General features: G+C 44.8%; 1 protein-coding gene across 2 annotated transcripts in view; it reads right to left on the reverse strand.

The window, feature by feature from the left end:
• The window catches only part of VPS35L (VPS35 endosomal protein sorting factor like), a 112146-nt gene that overhangs the window by 60072 nt on the left and 30951 nt on the right, over positions 1–21123 (reverse strand). For both annotated transcript variants that reach the window (XM_070566569.1, XM_070566570.1), the window contains exons 9-14: positions 18449–18508; positions 12851–12947; positions 12105–12152; positions 10764–10857; positions 7086–7163; positions 6470–6592 (exon numbers count right to left, since the gene is read on the reverse strand). In XM_070566569.1, coding sequence (XP_070422670.1) covers positions 6470–6592; positions 7086–7163; positions 10764–10857; positions 12105–12152; positions 12851–12947; positions 18449–18508 — 500 coding nt within the window. The remainder of the gene's footprint in view (positions 1–6469; positions 6593–7085; positions 7164–10763; positions 10858–12104; positions 12153–12850; positions 12948–18448; positions 18509–21123) is intronic.

Below are 21123 nucleotides of genomic sequence, written 5' to 3' on the forward strand. Positions count from 1 at the left end.
GACGGACAGAATCTGCCTGGCCCAGAGCCTGCACTTGTTATTCAAGAGAACACACTGAATTATTTTTGGAGGGTCAGTTAGCTGTTTGTTCCTTGCAGCCAGAAGCGTCCCACCTGATGATAAAAATGACGATGTCAGAAACGGGTTCCCTAACCCACTCATGGTGTGTTTATCTTTGAAAACTCATTCTTGAAGACCAATATCGAAGTGGTTTCTGGGAAAAGCTGGGAAAAAGATATAATTATCACACTGATACTCCCCAAATAATCACTCATTCAACACCTACCTATGGAGCAACTTTAATGTACTGGCCAGTATTCTAGGCACTGGGGCCAGGACAGCAAGGACATCAGACAGAAATCCATGCCCTCGTGGGGCTTATTCTCTCTGTCCCATGCACACGCACACACACACATGCACAAACACAAATAAAAGAGGCATCTTGGCCCACCACTCCTGAAAAGATGAACTGGGGCAAATGCCAACATATGGACAAAACATTCTGGCCATTAAGACAAGACAAATGCTTTAAGTTCTCTTTTTCACAAGAGATGAACGCATTAAAAATGCATCCAAGAATGTAACTTGGGGGAAAAAAAAAGGCTGTGCTGTCAAAGAGGAAAATAGGAACACCCGCAAGCGTCCAGGGAGCCAAATGTTATGGTTCCCGGGAAGGGCTGTTAGAGGTTATTAACTTTTTTTCTGAGAAGTGACAGAATTGATTATCTTTGGCAAAAACAAGATGAACAATAGTTCAAACCAGACTATGATCGAAATAAACCTGCTGGCTGAGATAAACCATCAAAAAACTTGCAGCTCAGCATATTAGCTTGCAGACAGACAACAGAACTTGAAGATCCAGAAGAGTCATAAGGCCCATACATTTCATTTATTTATATGTTTAGTTTTTTAAATAAAAAGTATAAAAATAAGAAATGCTTATGGCGCAGAGTTCCAAGTGTATTGCTGTGCACTAGGTAAGATGTGAATGCCTTCCCTCCCAACTCCCACTTCCTGGGCATCGCCGTGTCCACATTTTGTTTGTCTTTCCAGGCCTTTGTCTATGCCCTGTGAAGACACAGCTTTTGCTATAAAAGCTTGGTTTTTTTGCTTTTTGGGTTTTGTTTTGTTTTTTCTACAAAAATGGATACTTTTATACATTTTGGGTTGCAACTTGCCTTTTTAAGTTGAGAATCTATCATGGGTCTCCCGCCGCCTCCCACATCAGGAGGGAAAAGTACACCTCATTCTTTTTAATGGCTGAAGAATCCATAGCATGGCTATAACATCACTGTTCAAACTGCCTCTAAGTGATGGAAGTTTTAAAATGTTTTATTGTGAACCAATTATAGACTTATAAGAAACTGAAAAGATAGTAGAGAAGCCCTGGATGCCCATCACTGAGCTTCGCCCACTGGTGAACATCTTACATGACAACAGTGCATTGTCAAAGCCAGGAAACTGACACTGACATGATACAATGAACTAGACTATTTCCCCAGGTTTTATAGGCACCCTTTATTGTGGGGGGAAAGGCTATGTCTTCGTGACATTTCATTAACATAAGTGGATTTGTATAACCACCATCATATTTAACTATGATTTTTAAGGTTATCTCCAGAATAAGTATAGGAAAGAAAAAAGAAGTTGGGCCAACATCCTATTTCTGTTTCCTAAACCGAGATTACCTCACATGCAGCCCAGAGTGCTTACAGATTTTCACTTCTGCTTTTACTGAGTAACCTTCCAATCAGTGTTTACAAATACTGCTTCATAAAAAAGGAAATCAAATGCCATGCATGTCATATTCTCCTAGATGAAGCAGAAATGTAAAGGGTGGACAAAATCACAAACTAATCTTAAATGGTGACACCCTCTTCCCCCATACAGAGTTAATATGTTCACATCTTCAAGAAATAAAATACTTCAATGTGAATAGAAAGAAATTCTATACTGTAGGCATTAAAAGAATTTTTAATTTTCCACATTATTTCTCTTTCACTAGGGGTTTCTTGCCTAATTCAAAAGAGTGAAAATAACACACCTGCATGCGTGAGAGGGATTTATCAATGGCCAAGGCTGGTCTTGGACTGGCATTATTAGCCTACCCATGTTTTAGAGTGTTTACAGTGCAGTTTATAGTATGACCATTGGAGGAAGAGTCCCAAGAGTCGGTCTGTCAGGGCCTCTAAGTCCCACCCTGAGTGCAGCAGTTAACAGGAGTTTCCTAGAAAGAAAAAGTTTAGGAGTTGAGGGAACAAATCTGCTGGTTTCAGAGTTACCGCCAAAATGGCTACTCGGCTTTGACTCTTTCTAGTTGTGTGACTGAGCAAGTGTGTAAGCCACAGGGGCCAGAAGTCTAAGTCTGTAAGACGAGGATGATGACAATACCTCGCCTCGGGAAGCTGTGAGAGTGAATTAAGATGGCCCAGGAACTGACACAGAGCTGGGAACACCGTGAGCAGCACAAAGAGGTAACTGTGTTTAAGGCTCAGCAGCTTAGCCACATCTTCGACTCATTCCCCTCCTCCAACATTGTCCACATGCAACAGACTCACTCTGCCTTCTAAACACCTCCTGAAATGACTGAGGGCCACAGAATTTTCTTTTTTTTTGGTGAGGAAGATTTGCCCCGAGCTAACATCCATTGTCAATCCTCCTCTTTTTTTGCTTGAGGAAGATTCACCCTGAGCTAACATCTGTGCCAAGTTTCCTCTGCTTTGTATGTGGGATGCCTCCACAGCAAGGCTGATAAGTGGAGTAGGTCCACACCCAGGATCCGAACCCACGAACCCCGGGCCACCAAAGCAGAGTGCGCGGAACTTGAACCACTCGGCCACAGGGCCAGCCCCCACAGAACCTTACTAACAATAGGTATTTATTTAATGTTAAGTGAGGGGAAAGCACCATAAAATTATACAGGAAAAAAATTCTCATCCACAAAACAAAATTAGAGAGAGACAGAGAGAAAGGAGAGAGAAGTATTAAAAAGGAAATGTACCAAAATGTTAAATATTGCCCAGTTATGGATGGCAGGATTTGAGGTGGCTAATTTTCTCCTTTTTATTTTTTCCAAATTCTTTCCAATGAAGATGTATTTTTATTAATAAATGTTTTCTGATTATGAAATTCTCTCCTATCCATTCTGTCTCTTCCTTTTCCCACAACTACCAACCAGTCCTCCTCTCTCTAACCAGTTCATCTGGGACGCCTCTACCAGTTTGATCTTCTCCAAGAGCCACTTTTTTCAAATCATTGCCCTGATCAGAAATCTTCCAGAGCTGCCTGGTCTCCATGATGTGAGGTTCCACAGACTCTGCAGCCTGGCCCAGCGCGACCCAGTCTGCTCCCCGTCAGTCTAATTTCTCACTCTCCTCCAGAAGGCTGGTCCCCTTACTATGCCTCTTAGCTGCCTCTGTTTGTACAGGTCCCTTCCCTCAGCTCTTCTTTTAGTGCTGCTGGAGGGGCCCCGGTTTGTCTCCTGGCCTTAAGTCAGCTTAGGACCCCATCCACTCAGTGAGTCCTGTTAAGACCAAACACGACGACGGCAGCCACCCCCACTGCCTGGTGCCTACCATGCACACACATGGGTTACCACAGTCACCTCGTAACAGCCCTTCAAGGAAGCTTCTACTATTGGCCCCATTTTATAGCTGATAAAACTGAGGCACAAAGAAGTCACGCAGCCCAAGGCAACACAGCCCAAGTCTGAACCTAGCTCTGCCCCAGCCTCCACCACTTTCCTCTTCCCTCCTTCGACCTTCACAACCTGCATGGCCCAGCCTAGCAAGGGATCCCATGGGATTCCCTATCTGACAGGACCTGCCACGGACATCAGGGGTCAGGCCTTCCACTCTGTGCCTCCCACACCACCCCCAGCAAACAAAAACCTGCTGGAAACGATGAGAAGCTTACCAAGGGGTTCGTTTTCACTGCCCAAAAGCAGGTTTTGTGAAACGGTTGCTTTTTTCTGTGTAGAATGTCCCTGAAATGGGGGGCATAAATCTATTTTCTACTTAGGATAATTTTATTTTAAATTGTATAAGAGGGGAAAAAAATCCTGTCTTCAAACAACAACAAAAAAGCCTTTTTGAATAATCACTCCCTGATTTGGGGGGAGTAGGGGCGGAATTCTGGATTTCAATTTCTACCAGAAATTTCTATCAAAAATGTGTACATCACACATCGGTAGCTGAGGGCCTCTCTCCCTCCTCTCATGGAGACAGTTCTCCTTTCTGCTCTCTCGGGTGCCTGCCCTATATATTACCAACCGCTGCAGCCAAACTCAACAGCCCCAGTTTGGGAGGTGTGGGCTTTTAAAGACACAAACAGCTCTAACTCCCCAGGTGACATATCCCAGCCACTGTCAAGAGCTTCTGGGCACCTATTGTCACCACATTTTCCACACCACCCTCCACACTGACATCAATTCCTCCTCATTCTGAAAATGATTTTTGCTTTTTTACAAGACACAGCAAGTCCCTCATTTAAGTGCCCCAAGAATCAGGGTTTATTATTATTCAGGTGACCTAATTTTTTTAATCACTTCTTCTAGAGCAATAATGATTTCCTAGAGTTTTACTCCCCAGGAAAGCTCTATTCCCAGCTTTTGCCATCCTCTGAGATTACTGGTGCTTAAAATAAAAGGAAGAACGCCTTATGACACGTCCCTTTTGTTTTTAATCTGACTTTGCCTTTCATTAAAATAAGGAGAAAAAAAATAAGTGTTCTCATTTTCAATCACGTCTGTCCTGCTCATCCATCTCAACTACTCAGTCACACGGGTAGCGCAGCTCCCTCTGCACAGGCACGTTCGTGGTACCTCGTCCCAGGAGCCTGGGCCAGCGTGTGGCTACTGAGCCTCTGCTGAAGATCACAGAGAACGGTCGGCAAATTTTCAAACAATCTTCCATTTATGCTGACTTGATATAAAATCAATTTACTCAATGGTAAAAAAAAAATCACCTGAAATACAAGGTGTCCCTATTTTTCCCCTCATACTTTAGGATTCGGAAAAACAAAAATATAAGCCATGCATCATACTGGCTGAAAAGTTAGAAAATATAAGAAAAACAAATTAAGCCAAAATCTCACCCTCCAGCGATATTTCGTCACACCTCCTTCCCAATTCTCCCATGCAGATATAAACATCACATTTGCAATCCTGACGACTCAACAAACATTCAAGCACTAGGTGTGGGAAAATCCACTAAGTCCTGGAAAGGGACTGTCCTGTTTGATCTATGCCACAGACTAGAAAATAGGAATTATCATTGCTCCCATTTTACAGATGAAGAAAAAAGGCTCAGAGTGGTTAGGGACAAGTGACCTGACCCCTGCTTTATCCCCACACCTGTGAGCAGCAGAGCTGAGACAGACCCAGGCCCTGTGGCTCCAGAACCCAAACCTGAACACCAGGCCACACTACCACCACCACTGAGGACACACAGCAACATACGCAAGCTCCTTTTTCACTCAGCAGCATCTTGTGAACACCCTGATGTCAGTACATCCAGATCTTCACCCTGGGTCCCCATCATTTCAAATGACCCCATAACATTTCTCTCAATACCTAGACCATGACTTATCCCCTTCTGGTGGTTGTCTCCCATGTTGCACTAGCATGACCAAACCTATGTGTTTATGCACGTGTCCAATTATTTCTATTGGATATTCTTAAAAGTGGGATTGCTTAGTCAAAGTCATATCCTTTTTTCTCTTTCTTTAGGGCTGTCAATCTGTCTTTGCAGCTTCTGGGAAAAGAAGTTTGCTTTGCTCCATATATCCTTTTGTAGCAAGGCCCCGCTTCTCTTCCATAGAATAAATGCTCAACAACCAGAAGACACGGGAAGCTTCATCTATCACAGTTACTGTGACAACGTGGACTGGTGTTCTACTGAAACTGCTTCTCAGTCTTGGGGAAGAAAAAAAAGAGTAGGTCTGCTATGACTCAGACTTCACTTCAATGCCTGACAATGCTCCAGATAGACAAAAAGAAAAAAAAGGAATCTTAGAAAAGCAATTATATATCTGAGTTTCACTTCCTTCTACAAAATGGGGAAAATATTACCTGCTCTACCAACTTGATTAGATCATTATAAACAAAAAAGGAATGCATGAATGTCAGTGAAGAGGCAATGAAGCCTGTTGGCCCTGGAGTCAGACTCCGTGGGTTTGTGTCCAGTCACCACCACTTTCTAGCTGTGTGACCTTACATAGGTAGCTGGCCTCTCTAGGCCTCCACATCCCCCTCCCAGAGGCGTTAAACAAGCCAATCTAGCAAAAGTGCTGAGCAGAGAACCAGCCACAATGGTGAGCCCTCTAAAGGCTGTCCAGGATTGCTGTTGCTATAGCTGTTATGAATGAGCCCTGTTTAGTGAAGAGGTCATCATGACACTATACAGAGGAGAGAGGAGCCCCAGCATTTCCCCTCGGGGTGAACTTCGCTCTGAAGCCACCTGGCAGTTACCTCGGGGGCGTGGTAGGAAATGCACTGAAAGATCCAGTCCATGGCAGGCGAGTACAAGGGGAGGTAGGATGGAAGCTCCACTCCCTGGACCACCAGCTGGTTCTGGACCGTATCCCCATGAATCTACAGGAGACCAAATAAACACTTAGGAAAAGAAGGAGAGAGAAGTCACAGAATAAACGGAGCGTGCGTGCCTCACAGACTGTGCACACTTGTAAGCATTTGGATGGCCCTGAGAGAAATAGCCTGGGTTCTCAGGGTTTTTTTTTTTAACTAGAAAAAAAACACACAGTTTCCCATGTCATCAAACTGAGCTGTTTTGGGAATGTGCACTGTGTAAAGAAGTAACTTGATAAAAATGGAGCCAGCAGATGCTAAGAAGAAAGACTTATCAGCTGGAGACGCTTCCTGTTAACACATGCACATTAATTCTCTCTGCTCGTTCAGTACAATCAACACATTTTAATTGTCTGTAACAGACGCTGGTGCAGTTTTCCAGGGTTTACACATTTAAAGAGCTTTAAGGCAATCTCAACTTGGAAAACCAACAGGGTTTTGTAAATTCACGATCATGTGACTGTTAGATCAATTAGCTGTTCTGATACTGTTCTCTTACCTGTTTGAAAGTGAGGAGGAAGTCAAAAAAGTTCTTATTTAGGCTTTCTTTGAGATGTGGAGCCACTTCCATTCCCACCTGCAGCCAAACAAAAGAAACGACCTCAATTATGGAAAAACAGGTTGCAAATAATATATACAGTATGACGTCATCTTTGTAAATTAAAAATATACACACAGACAGATATAGGCATGGAGAAGTCCAGAAAGTTACTTTTTATTCTTTTAGCTTCTCTGTTTTCTTATTCAATAAACATGGATTGCTTTTATAAGAAAAACCAGAGGAGCTATTTTTAATGAAAAAAGGGCAACATTTGCAGTTAATTGTCTTCGCAATTTCCCAAAGGTAACAAATGCCTTTCTGAACAGATGACTGAGGGAACAAATCAATATAGCACTAACGGAGGCATGGACTCCCAAGCTTGTGTACACGATCTTCTCTTCCTCTCAAAAAAATGATAAACACACATGTGGCTGTACTTAGTAAATGAAGCAAAAAGATTTTGGTATGTAAGAGGGTCAGCTGGGACTTCACTGCGGCGTTGTTAAAATAGATGGATTCATTCTTCGCTGGGCAGTCAGGGAAGCAGACTAATTTTAATATATTTTAAGCAATTTTATATAAAACAAGCATGAAGCGTAACAATGCTCTCGTCCATTGGCTCCTGCGTTCATTGGTTAAAAAACAGATTATAACATTTCCAGCTGAGAAAATTTGCTAATCATAGAAAAGGCGGCCAGAGCCCTGGGCTGGGATAGTAAAGTGAAGGTATGAGCTGTGGACAGGAGGCATGCGTTTAAAACAAAACGAAGCATTATAAGGTTCCTTAAACCGAGCTCCTTGCGTACACCTCAATTCCAAATTGCTGCCTTTACCACAAAAACAGCTTTGAAGGGAAGTTGCTTTTCTGAGACCTGGTTTTTTCCACTGGCGACAGATTTCAGCCATTCCCCGCTCCCTCCCCAGAGATCATGAAGATTAACGATCGTGATATTTTTCAGATGGCTGGGAAGAATGCTTCTGAGAAAAATTATGCGAGAACCATTGGGGCGTTAAACTCCGAAGGCGGCTCTAAAGCTGTAGGGGATGTTTCCAAGGGCAAGGCCGTAGATTAAAAAAATACTAACAACAAATGTCAGACCCAGTTCTACAGTGTTCTGATTATATTGTCTTTCCTTCCACTTAATCATATCGTAGAAAAGGCAGTAATTATCTGTTAGGTGACAGCAAAGAAAGGCCCAGTGGACAAGCCGTGGAGATGAGCTGAAGGGGCCCTGCCTTAGAAGAGGAGTTAATCACACTTTCCTTTAATACACAGCTTGGAGCTCCCCCTACGCCCTGCCCACTCACTCACTTTTGCGTTTTGTTTCTCTCTTCCCATCAAGCCAAATGAGCAGCTTGCGAATCTGCTTGGGTTGAAAAGATTTCTACACAGAGCATCGTGAGTAGTGGCTCATGATTTCCATCTGCTGTTTCTGCCTGCCTGGCACTCATTCCCTGTTCCTGTTATCAGCAAACCGGATTTGTCTTTCGGGAATCAAACTCTCCTCTCGGACCATGAGATTTGTGGCAGAGCTGGACCCAGCCCACCCTGAGTTCCAGCCATGGGCACATGATCCAGGCTCAGTCAATAGGCCTAGCTCATCCCATGGCCACAGTGATTGGTCTATCGATAGACAAGTGACCCAAGAGAGTCCACTGAGAATCGGCCCTGAGACTCTGACTGAAACGACTGGGGAGAAGGCACTCCCCTTCCACTGGAGTCCCTAAGTTGGGAGAATGGAAGCCTGGAGCTGCTGTGGGCCACCATATCGCAAGAGTGAGCCAGAGAATGAAGTTAACCAGAGGAGAGCAGAGCTGAGCCATGAGGAAGGAACAATTCTTGACAATGCTCTAAGACCCTGGATCCAGCCATGCCTGCACTACCCCTAGACTCTTCAGAGCCAATAAATCCCTCTTAAAGTAGTATGAGTGGCCTTTTGCTACTTGCAAACTGGAAGAATCCTTACTCTTATTCTTTTTATGTAAAAAAATTTTTAGAAACTAAAATTTTTATAGGTCTGCTCCATGATAGACACTGCCTGGACTGACAGAAATCATTTCAGCACATTTCCCCACCAGTCTTCCTGGGACGGGTCTGCCATCTCTCCTCACTGTCACCAAGTTTTAAAGTTACATCTGCCATTCAAAGGCACTTTATAGGTAACAAACATTATCTCCTCCCTAACTTGTATATCTGACATCAAACTTTAAAACTGAACATGATTGTGAGCAATGGGCATTTCCTCACTCTTTCTGATTTCTCTAATAACCAGAATCATCTTCATAAGACACACGGTAACTCTAAATCTTTATTACTCCATTATTCAACTGATGTCTAGGCGAGTCCAAAGAATTTGCTCTGTTCTAGAAGAGGAAAGGCAGTAGTGTGCGAATGTGCAAACGAGGATACACAGGACCCAGCAGTGCTCTGTGCACAGTAGGCCCTCAGCCAACACTGACTCGGAACGAGTATTCAGGCTGCGATAGATTCCAGAGCTGAAGCTCCAGGAAACATACCTGATATTCCCGCATGAAAAGACACCCCAAGTTAGAAGCAGACGGCAGCACCCACACACCTTGGCCTCGGTCACAGAGTAGGTCGCCCTTAAATGGCAGACTCTTTCTTTCATTCTCGTCTATCATGGAAAAGATCTTTAAAAAGTGCCCTTCGTGAGGATGTCTGCTGTTCACTGAGGGCGATGACTGATTTCTTTGTGACACAGACCACGGGGCTTCTGTCGTTTGCTAGATGTCACATAAAAGAAGCCAATGAAAGGATACTGGTTCTTGCCTTCTGATTTAATGATGTGAGTAATCCCTAGTGGGGAGCAGGGAGTCTAACCGCACGTGGCTTTGTCCTCAAGGAAGTCTGGGTTCTTCAGGACCCTTTGGAAGAAGGGCAATGAGCCCCCTGTAAAGGGGAAAGAAGCTGACGGGCTTAGCAAGGAGGCTCCATTGAAAGCTGATGGAGGCAAAGCCCCCACACAAGTTCAAGAAAAACCACCGATAACTCCATGGGTTGCATTCTTCACAAATGAAAAACTAACAGCTCTTCACGGTGCTTTAAAGGAGAGAAAGGTCGAGTGACTTACAACCAGGACTGCCTTACACAAGAGAGCAGCCGTGAAGACAGGCCTGCGCCCTCCGAGGCAGGCTACACAGACCCTGACGCCTGTCAACGCAAGGAGCACCACTCCAGCCAGACAGCCCGCACCGACTGCTCTCTGAGTGACCCTTTAATATGAGGACGGAGAAACTAACCAAGCGACCACATTCAAGGCAAAGGGAAAGCACGTTTCAAGTCAATGAAAAGCAAACCATTAGCTGAAAGGCCTTGGGAGTCTCCTTCCCAGCAAGAATGGAGGAACAATTAATTCTGAAAACCAGTTCATTTGTAAGACAACGACCTTACAGGCCTCCAATTAGACTTACGGTAAGTGGCTCTACTTTAAAATTAATTTTTAAAAGAAATCCTACAGCTCTGCTTTCTGTGGAAGAGCCGTGTTCTAAAATTAGAAGCTAATAAAGTCCTTCTTCCAGTGACTTGTGAGGTGGTGGTGAAGGAGAAGCCTCGGGAACATTTAAGGAAACAGGGAACTGCCACGTCTGGGAGCACAGCAACGCGACACGGCCTACCCGGCAGAGGTAGGCCCGGGCATACACCGACACCAGCGGGTCCCCGATCCCTCGAATCATGCATGTCAATCGGGGAAGACATTCCGAAATCCCCCTGTTAGAAACAAAAAGACAGCAGCATTATACCCCTGTGAGAGCTCCCTGTTCTTTTTAAAATAAACATAAAGCTAAACTTCCTAAATTTAGGGGGAAAAAAATCAAGTTTCAGGAATAACCAAGGTCAAAGTTTCCGAGTTTTCTAAGGCTACGTAACAAGAGTCTTTCTCTCTAGACACGATTCATTCACGGAATGGTTTCTTCCACCTTTACTATCTGCTCAGAGCTGGAGTCTAACCTTTACTTTTTTCCCTGTTAGAGGTCACATTTATTCTATTAACTTAGCAGTTTTTGTTTTCCAGGGATTGTCCATGGGCTGTGACACTGATCTGCTGTCCTGTGCCCCGGCCCTTCCTAGCACCGGACACCTAGCCCCTGAGCCGGCATCAGGAATCTGTTAACGTGAACTCTGATTTATTCCTCCCGAGACACAGAACCTTCCTCTGCCTCAGGCATTATCCTGCCCCAACCGGGAGGGGGAAATAACTGTTCCTGCAGCACGAGTGTTATCCCTCCAAACGACCCCAGCCAGCCCCAGATCCCAGTCACACACTAAGTCCTACCAAAGGACTCGTGAGTCAGCCCAGGCCTTCAGGGAGTTCGCCATCTAGCTGCCACCCAACATGACTCGGCGTTTCACTGGTTCTGCAGAAAGGAGATCTGGTTTCCCTAGGCTCTGTGAATGCCTCTCAAAACAATGTCAGAGGTGACCCACGGTAGAACGGGGACCAGGGGCAAAGACTTGTGCTCTGACATCATCGTCATCGTCATCATCGTGGACGCAGCAGCAAACACTGAGCATGGGCGCACTGCATGGCAGGTGCTGCTCTCAGTGCAGTGCATGTGGCTACCGGACTCTCCCAGACCTCTTCTTAGGGTCTTGTTCTCAGAGGAGACCGAGGGTCAGAGATGCTAAATGACTTGCTCAAGACCACACAGCTAGTAATGGCAGAGCCAGGACTCAAATCCAGCCAAGCTGCTGTCTCATGAGCAACTCAACCAACCTCTCCTAGCTTGAGTTGTCTTCTCTAGAAAACAGGGATTAAAATGTTCTCTCTACTTCATTAAGTTTTCATTTGAATTAAATGAGAAAATGCATGGAAGGTGCTTGGCACCAGATCTGTTACATGCTAAGTACCCAAAGAATGATGGCCACTATTATATTGCCATTAGTGTGTGCTGCGTGTGTGTGTGTGTGAGACACTTTTTGGAAATATTACAGTTCTAGACATTTCAGAGGCTTACGTTTTGGAGAGGAACTTGTTACACTTCAGAATGGATGCTTCCACATAACTACAAAAACATTCAGGTAAGGAAGATATTTTCCAGACAGGCTGTTCCCTACGGGAAAAGACTAAACTGTTCACGAACAGAACAAGGCATGTCTTCAGGAGAGGGGGCCAAGATGGCTCTCAACAACCCAGGGAACTGAGTTAGCTAGTGGCTTGTGGTTTCTATATTTGGGTCTCAAGGTTTCATACACACTTACAATAAAATTTGGAAAATGTTACATGCTGATTCATGGTTGCATGCTGTAATTTAAGCTGGGTTTTGAGCATTTCCAACCAAGGCTTTATGAGGAAAGAACACACTTCAGGTAACTACAATTTGCTAGGTGCATGAGTCGCCTTCTCTGTCCTTCAGTACCGGCATTTGTGCACAGAAGCCTGACCTTGTTCCTTTCAAGTTGTCAGAAACAGACAACACAAAGATGAAGCACTTTAACTGAGAGGATTAATGTGAGAATGTTCCTCAAGGGAACAAAAGCCTCGTACATGGCATCATATTCAAAATAAAAAAAGCAGAGAACCCTTTGGAGAGAACAAGAGTGTACAGGCTCCCACAGTGCGGCCGGCCGGGTATTTTCAGGCTAGCAACCGTGACGGCACCGAATTTTCAACAGGAATTTCAGGGTGCCCATCACATGGCTTCTGTTAACAGCCCAACCCTTTCAAGCCTATCTTTAAAGGCATCAGACAAAAAAAGGATACAATCTTGGAATGAGTTCCCTGATGGAAGCGATCTTGAAAAACCAATTTAAGCACGTTTCTTTGGCCGTGTCATTTACATTCTCTGGAGAGAAGTGATCTGTAATACAAAAATAATATCCGTCAGCCCTCCCAATTCTCGGGATCTGTTTCAGCTGCCATGAGTCCTGGGATAGGGAAAGGTTACAATGGAGCAGAAGAAGGAGTGGGGTACCCAGAATTTCCATCTCTTTCCTTCCAAATATCATTATTATTATTAGGAAACAATTGGTGACAATGAGAGCTTACACACAGAGGCCTTCGAAGTGCCAGGCGCTGTTCAGAGTGCTTTACAGACGTCAGCTCACCTCCTTCCCCACCACAGCCCTCCGAAGTATCTACTTTTATTACCCTCTTTTATGGACACAGAGACCAAGCCCCAGAGAAGTTTAGTAACTTGCCCTGGGCACACAGCAAACAAATATAAGAGCTAGAATTCAACTCAGGCAGTCTGACTTCAGAGCCTACATTCTTAGCCACTGCCTCTAATATAATCCAGAGGTCTTGGTGTACCCACCAGTAACTATAGTGATATAATTGAGAATCCCAGATGCTTTAGGAACCTGCAACTCTAACATAAAATGTGAAGGAAGCTTGTGCTCCAAATATCACATGGGCCAGAGGTGAAGGTAAACCAAGGACCCGAGGCCAGAAACTAGCCAGAGTTAGGGTGCCAGCTCAATACTGGTTCTAAGACTTGAGTAGTGCCAAAAATGCCAGTTTCAACCATTATCTGTTCTCTTCCTCTTTAATCAGAGAATTCTCACTTTTTTGCTGGGCGTATGGCCATCCTTGCAGCTAGGTGTGGCCAAGCGGCCAAGCTCTGGTCCCAGGATATAAACAGAAGTACAACTTCTAAGAAATAGCTTTAAGGAAAGGGGCTTGACCTCTTTCACTCCTTCTTGCTGCCTGGAATGCAGATACGATGGCTGGAACCTCCATAATCATCTTGAATCATGAGAGCAAGAGAGAAGTCAGGATCCTGGGCACCACGGGCTGGCTGCCCCACCAGCCCTGACCTTCTTTGTTGTCATTTGGAGCTTCCTAACACTGGCAACCAAGCTTAATCTTTATGTACATCTTAATAAGGAATGGAAGAGAGTACAGAAAAATGAAAAAACAAACAAAAACTCTCATCAACACCAAGAAGGCCACTGTGGCACCCTCGCACGGAAATGATTTTTTCTACGTGATTTCCATACAGACTGGAGCCCGATCCCAGCACGGGACGTGCCGCACACATTTAGGATTCGATCAAAAAGGGAGAAGTTCATTACTTTAAAAGACCCAAGTGAAGGTCAGCCCGGTGGCTCTCATGTTGTGCAGGGGGTCATTTTTCGTTCCTGATTCTGCTTTCTGCTACTTGGTGGCACAAAATAAAGGTCATCAAAATTCCTAGGGAATCAGCAAAAAGATAAACCCCTAGGTACCTCACCAGCAGAGAACAGGCACTAATCACAACTGCAGATATTTTGGAATTGCAATCTCAAGTATTTATCTATTTTTGGATGTTCTAGCCTGCTTCATTCATTCCAGAATTATTCACTTGCCATTTTCAAAGGGAAGGGAAATTACCATTTTCCCTTTCCTGGCCTAAACCCGGGCACTTAAAGTAAGTTTTTTCAAGTTCCAAGAGACCCAGACAGGAAAAGATAAGGGTTATTCTTAAATTCACTTGTCAATCTTGCCTTGTGGAACAGGGAGGGGCGGGATTAACTTCCCTTCGTATGACTGAATCGTGAGACTTGAAACCCAAAACAAAAACAAGTCTCTGAGGTCATCTAATAAAATCCCTCACTTTCCAGCTGAGGGGACAGAGGTTCAGCAAAGGGTGGGACCGTCAGGATTCAGGTTTCTGAAGAGAGCTGGGAATCACAGGAAAGGCAAGCCACCACACGTATGCATATGGACTGCAAGCCACACAGTAATCTGCATGCACCAACACACAGGCTGCTGGCTTTCCTTCCAGCTCGAGAGACGATGTAGGAAAAGGACTACATTATGCAGATAAAGTCTTTCAGCAAACTAAATATTCTATTCCTTTACTTCACTTGCTCAATGCAAATGTTTTAAGAACCAACTAAAGGTACTATTCCAGGCCCTGAAGAGGTAACAGTACATCAGACAGACCCTGTCCTCGTGAAGTTTACACAGGGGGAGAAAACGTAATCAACAGGGAAAAGAATAAGCAAGGAAACAAATAAGACAATATCCAATAACAGTCAACACCATGAAAGATACAAAAGTAGGTATTAGAATAGAGGGTGACTTGAGTTGCAGGGGTTCATTAGATAGGGTGGTCAGAGAAGGCTCCTGCAAAGGTGACATTTGAGCTGACCCCCCAATTACAAAAAGGAGCCAGCCGTGCATAGATGTGGAGGAAACGTATTTCCAGAAAGAGGAAACAGCAAGTGCAAAGGCCCTGCGGTAAGTATGACCTCTGCTATGGTCAAAGAGCAGGAACGTGGTGAGCAGGAAGGGGAGAAGCAGGCATCACAAACCAGGTTACACAGGGCTGCCACCTTGGTGAGAGTTCTTCTAAGTGTACGGGAACTCCACGAGTTTCTGAACAGAGGGATGGCATGACGTGACACAACATGATTCATACTCTAGCCCTTGGGCTGCTACATGGAAAATGAACTCAGAATTTGGAAATTAACTCTGAAGAGATTTCAGTGTGACAAAGAGCAGAGATTTTTCCGTCGAGTTCTCACTTATTTTTCTTATACGGTGCTTCTTTTCCAACCCTGAACTTCTGTGGATATGTTAGGAGGAGAGAAGGGACCACTTGCCAAGTCTCTGCCCCAGCGGTGAGAGGTCTCTTCACATAAAAGTGCTTATAGGGCTGTCACGTCATCTTAGCACGTGCCTGAAAGGCCAGGTCAGTCAAGGACGCTGCTCCCCCACATGCAGCCTCCGTCAGCCGTGGGGCAAAGCTGAAGAAGGGAATGCCCACAGCTGACGATGAGAACCACGACTCAATAACCCACATCGCTTCTCCCAAGATAGAAATGAAGTTACTTATCACTTGGAGTGGGTGGTCTCTGTACACATACGCTGGACTAAGAAACGTGGGCAAATTCCCACATCTCGCAGCGGGTACTTTCCGTGAACCCACAGGACACGTATCTTTCTAAACTCCTAAGAACTCCACCTGAGTTGAGGCTCCTGAAGGTAAAAGGCTCAAAGACGAAATTCACCAGTCAGAACTTGATTCAAGCGGACAGAATGAGTGCACAAGACAACAGATTTCTCTCTAAACCTAATTTCTTTAGGCAGAATTCGGCACGGATTTCAAAAGCTCTCCTCATAATTATTAAGAATCATCCCCAAGACGGCTGACATTTCTGAGAAGAGTCTGCCCCTTTCTCTTTCAGGTTCTTGGAACCAGAGGTAACACGTAGTAGATGAAGATTTTAACTGAAAGGGGAAAAAGAATGAAGAAGTTATTTTCAAGAAAACAAAAGCCAGATTTGCATCGCTCAGGGTGAAAAACAGAAACGGGAGAGTGAAGAACTTTCGTGATGGAAGTGCTATTAGTATACTTCGACAAGAACTGGAAGGGAATATGAAAATAGCCTTTTATCTCGAACTTTTCTAGTTTAGGCAGGGAGCAAGTTATTAGTCATTTTTCCTTCATTGGTCCTAAAATGTTGTTTGTAACTAAACTAGTGAAAATTAGGAAGAAGGAAAATGATTGCACTGGATGCAAACTCAAATGCCCCTGGGGGCCAGGCAAGTAATAGAAAGATTTTTAAGCAGGTAGACATACAACAGTAGGGAGAAGCAGCACCTGTACCAAAAGGCCAAATACCATTGCAGCCAAAGAAAACACAGATTTGAAACGGGTTAATTCCACCTACAGGCTGAGAGTTCACTGCTGCTGACAGAGCACATGGAATACCAGCTGGCAAGTGTACAATAAACTCATCCGGACTTCCCAAAGCCTTAAGCCGACACAGAGGCCCCTGCTCTCTGCTGGCCCCTGCCTACCTTTCCAGGCTCACGGGTTCCCAGTCTCGAGAAGCCTAGAACATGGGAGGAGCTGCTAAAAACCTCACAGGTGTGATGTGGTGGGGGGGCGATTTAGAGCAACAGCGTTCAATAGAAACAGCATGTGAGCCCCGTTCAAAAAGGGAAAACAAAACAGGTGAAATTTTAATAATATACTTCATTTAACCCAATTTATCCAAAATATCATTTCAACATGTAGTCAATATAAAAAAAATTACTAGTGAGATACTTTATGGTCTTTTATTTGTGTTAAGTCTCTGAAATCCAGTGTATTTTTTAACACTCATAGCACATCTCAGTTTGGACTGGAAGCTCTCAAGCGTTCAAGAGCCCCACGTGACCGGGCCGCCATATTGGACGGCGCAGGTCCAGCGCTAAGAGCAAAGGCTCTCCACAGCTGGCAGCAGGACCATAGGCAAGCCCCTGACTCCCCCACAGGGGGTGGGCCCATCTATAATGAGACAAGATGATTCCTAAGAGCTGTGCTGGCCCTAAAGGTCTGTAGAGTTCTCTCTCTTTCTTTCTGAGAAACAGGAGTATTAAATAGTTTTCAAAACACAGACACATACACACATACATACGCATACATAGATGGGCAAAAGAAAAAATGAATGAATGAACAGGGGTCAAATTATGGGTCACTATTGCTGATGCCATCAGCTGAGTAGGAGCAGGAGGCTGCAGGATAACGTTTCCTACAGCAGCGCTGGGAACTTGAAGGGAGGGCTAAAAGGAAAAGGAAGCTGCTGCCGAGAGTTCCATGTGGCCAGACACATCATCGTCATTTATATGACAAATGAAATTCATAATCTGGTTGTCCCATTATAAGCGCCTGAGAACTTGAAATTGATTGGCAATAAATTTCATGCAAACATCACTTGGGCAAAGACTGCAGATTCAAAGCATCTGTTGTTATTGATTTATTTGACATTGTTCTTTAATATATACAAAGTTGGTTTTTTAAAGCATTTTCTTCTTAGGAAAGCTATGCAGGGACAATATTAAAATGTCAAGCAGCAGGGGCTGGCCCCGTGGCCGAGTGGTTGAGTTCGCACGCTCCGCTGCAGGCGGCCCAGTGTTTCGTCGGTTCGAATCCTGGGCGCGGACATGGCACTGCTCATCAGACCACGCTGAGGCAGCGTCCCACATGCCACAACTAGAAGGACCCACAACTAAGAATATGCAACTATGTACCTGGGGGCTTTGGGGAGAAAAAGGAAAAAAATAAAATCTTTAAAAAAAAAAACAAACAGTCAAGCAGCAGAGGACATCAAGTTGGTGTGAAAGTTCAGCTGAATCTAATGATAATATATTTTCATTCTTGTGGATTCAAATGACTTGCCCAAATTCCTAGCCGGGGTGTTTGAAAACCTTCTAATGCTTTTAGAAGACTGAGACGGTCAGAAATCTGGCAAGGTGTTTCTTTTACTTTTAATACACCAAAAATAAACAACTTTATATTGGGTCTCAATAAATCCTGACTTGATATAAACCTTCCAATCCTGACGCCAGGGCAGAACGAAACCCAGGCAACAGCTATGACATTACCTGGTAAGACGCTGCGGTTATCCACACACATGGAGAAGATGCGCTCGTACACCAGCTTTCCTGGGGAGAAAAGGACAGATGGTCATGCTCTTCAGGAGCAAACAGTAAATAAACGTTTGTTAATTAGGGACAGAGATGGCGAGCGCTCAGACAAGCTTTAACTTGTTATAGTATGCCGCCACCTAGTGGGACACATTTTAAGCCACGTTTCTTTTGTTTTCGTTTATAATAGAAGAGGGGACTTTTACTCTCTGTGAGAGGCAGGAAAGTGATTCTTCTCCCGTTAGAGTCTTAACTGAAACCTGGGGCTAAAGGAGCCTCAGGCAGCTCCATCCACGCAATGGAGAACGGTCCAGCTCATACTCTAGCCAGAGGCTGTGAACGGGCAGCCTGAGGGCTGAATCCAGCCAGTGATCCGTTTTCTTTGGTCCACAACACAGTGGCCAACAAAGTGTTTTAACATTTTTTTGAGTTAGCTGCCAACACACAGAAACTGGGAGAATTCACATTAAAAACTGGATTTCCTGCGTCTTCACATACTATGTGCCAAAAACGGCCCATATCCCTATAGGATAAAAATGAGCTAGAACAGACTAGTAGCTGCCCCTGAAATGGCAAATATACTATTCAGTTTGCCACAGTCTCCACTGCTCCCTACTACCTCTCATCAACAACCTGCTTCACAATTATTTATGTGATTCACCTGGTCCTAGAAGCATTGCGATTTGAGATTTGATACAATGCAAGTTGTACGAGGGCAGAGATTTGTGTGTTTTGTCCGCTGACACATCCCCAGGACTAGATCAGTGCCTGGCATATAGTGGGTGCTTAATCTTTGCTGGATGGATAGGTGAACATATTCTAGGTTGTGTGGGTCACAGGTCACTATCGCAACTCCTCAACTCTACAGTTGTAGCTCAAAAGCAGCCACAGACAAAAGTCAATACATGAATGTGGTTGTGTTCCAGGAAAACTTTATTTCCAAAAATAAGTGGGCAGTCTGGACTTGGTTTACAGGCTAACCCCTAACCTAGCACAAAAAGATTTATTCTGTGCACATATTTTGGAAAATGCTATCAATATTCGAGGGATAAAAATTATAGTTCCATTCATTTCTGGATCCTCCCAAATCACCTTTCATGTCAAAAGTATTTCCCTGTGCTCATCTTTTCCCCTATAACCCCATCATTCAGGGCAGTGAAGAACCTTATACCTTGTCCACACAGGGAAAAAGAGACAGGATTGTTATAAGGACCATTTCTGGTCAAAGAACGTAAGATCCAGTGACATCATCAAGAGACAACATGATGCCAGAATTATGTGCAGGAAGCCAGCCAAGCAAAGAGGAGCCACACAGGCCTCTCCCCTAGTGTGGACCACTTCCATTACCATCACATCAAGACACCTGTTGCAAACGTACATTCCTGGGGCCCCCTCAGAGATAGTGGAAAAGAGGATCTTGTGGGGTGAGGACTAGGAATATAAATTTTGAATAACTGTGCTGGGAATCCTTATCCACACTCAAGTGTGAGAACCACTGATTTAGGCAGGCACCATGGGTCTCTGAGCTAAGACTTGCCTTGGGTGTGGGGATCGCTAGAAACTGCGAAAAGCCTTGCTCCCTGCTCCAGTGATTCTCAACCATGGCTGAACACTCAGAGCTCCTAGGCCGCCTGTGAGTATGCGGACGGCTGTGTCCATCCTCAGAGGTCTTGATGTGAATGGTCTGGGGTGATGCACGACCCTCTGGAATGGTTTTAGAGCTCCCCAGGTGTGCAGCCAAGGATGAGAAGCATGGCTCCAAACCATCAACTCAGTTCAGAAGTTCCCAGGGAGCCTGAGGGAAGCAGCCCCAGTTGTCAAAGCCACCTGCCTCTGTCACTGGGCAGAAAGCGTTTGGTCACCTGCAGCCACAGCTGCTGCCGAGAGGCCTCCTCCGAGATGAGCAGACAGAACCCCCCCGCATCGGGGCTGCACGCATTCTGACCCCAGGCCATCACAGCAAGCCCAGCTGGGCATAACTTCTCACTCCTGTGGTGTGCAGACAGGCCTTAAGAGCACAAATGTCTTTACTTCCTCTGCAAAAAGCTTGCCATCTCTCTCAAACTAGCTTTCTTAAAAAGAAAACAAAAAACAAAACTACTTTTTATATTCACCTTCATATTCTAAGGGGCCTTTAACTATAAAATCACTTTTGGCCAAATAAGTTTGGTGAATTTTTCTTCCTTTGTGAAGTTAGCGGACAACAGTTTTGACAATAATACCCAATCCTAGATTTACCTCCTTTCTCGATTCACGTTCTTATGAATTAAGGACACTAAAACAGACAAGCAAGGACAGTGCTAACAGCTAACATTTTCTGGGCATGCACTTAGTGCCAGGCACTGTTCAGAGTCGTTGACACCGACTCTGCCCGCAAGCTCTGCCACACAGCCCTGCAGGCCTCTGGGCACGCAGGCGTGGGACGCAGGCAGGGGCTCCGGAGCCCAGCTCCGTGCTCGCTGCCTCTCTCAAAATGACAGTCCAGCATGCATCTTCCCGCTGCTGATGCCCAGGCCATGTCCCACACCCTGCCCAGCAACATGCTCCAACCCTTGGTCAGTCATGTCAACAACCAGTGAACACCTGCCCCTGTACCATCGCGCACCTTTCTACGGAGCAGAGAGTAATGACGA

The sequence above is a fragment of the Equus przewalskii genome, chromosome 12 (genome assembly GCF_037783145.1).
Source record: "Equus przewalskii isolate Varuska chromosome 12, EquPr2, whole genome shotgun sequence".
Lineage (NCBI taxonomy): Eukaryota > Metazoa > Chordata > Mammalia > Perissodactyla > Equidae > Equus > Equus przewalskii.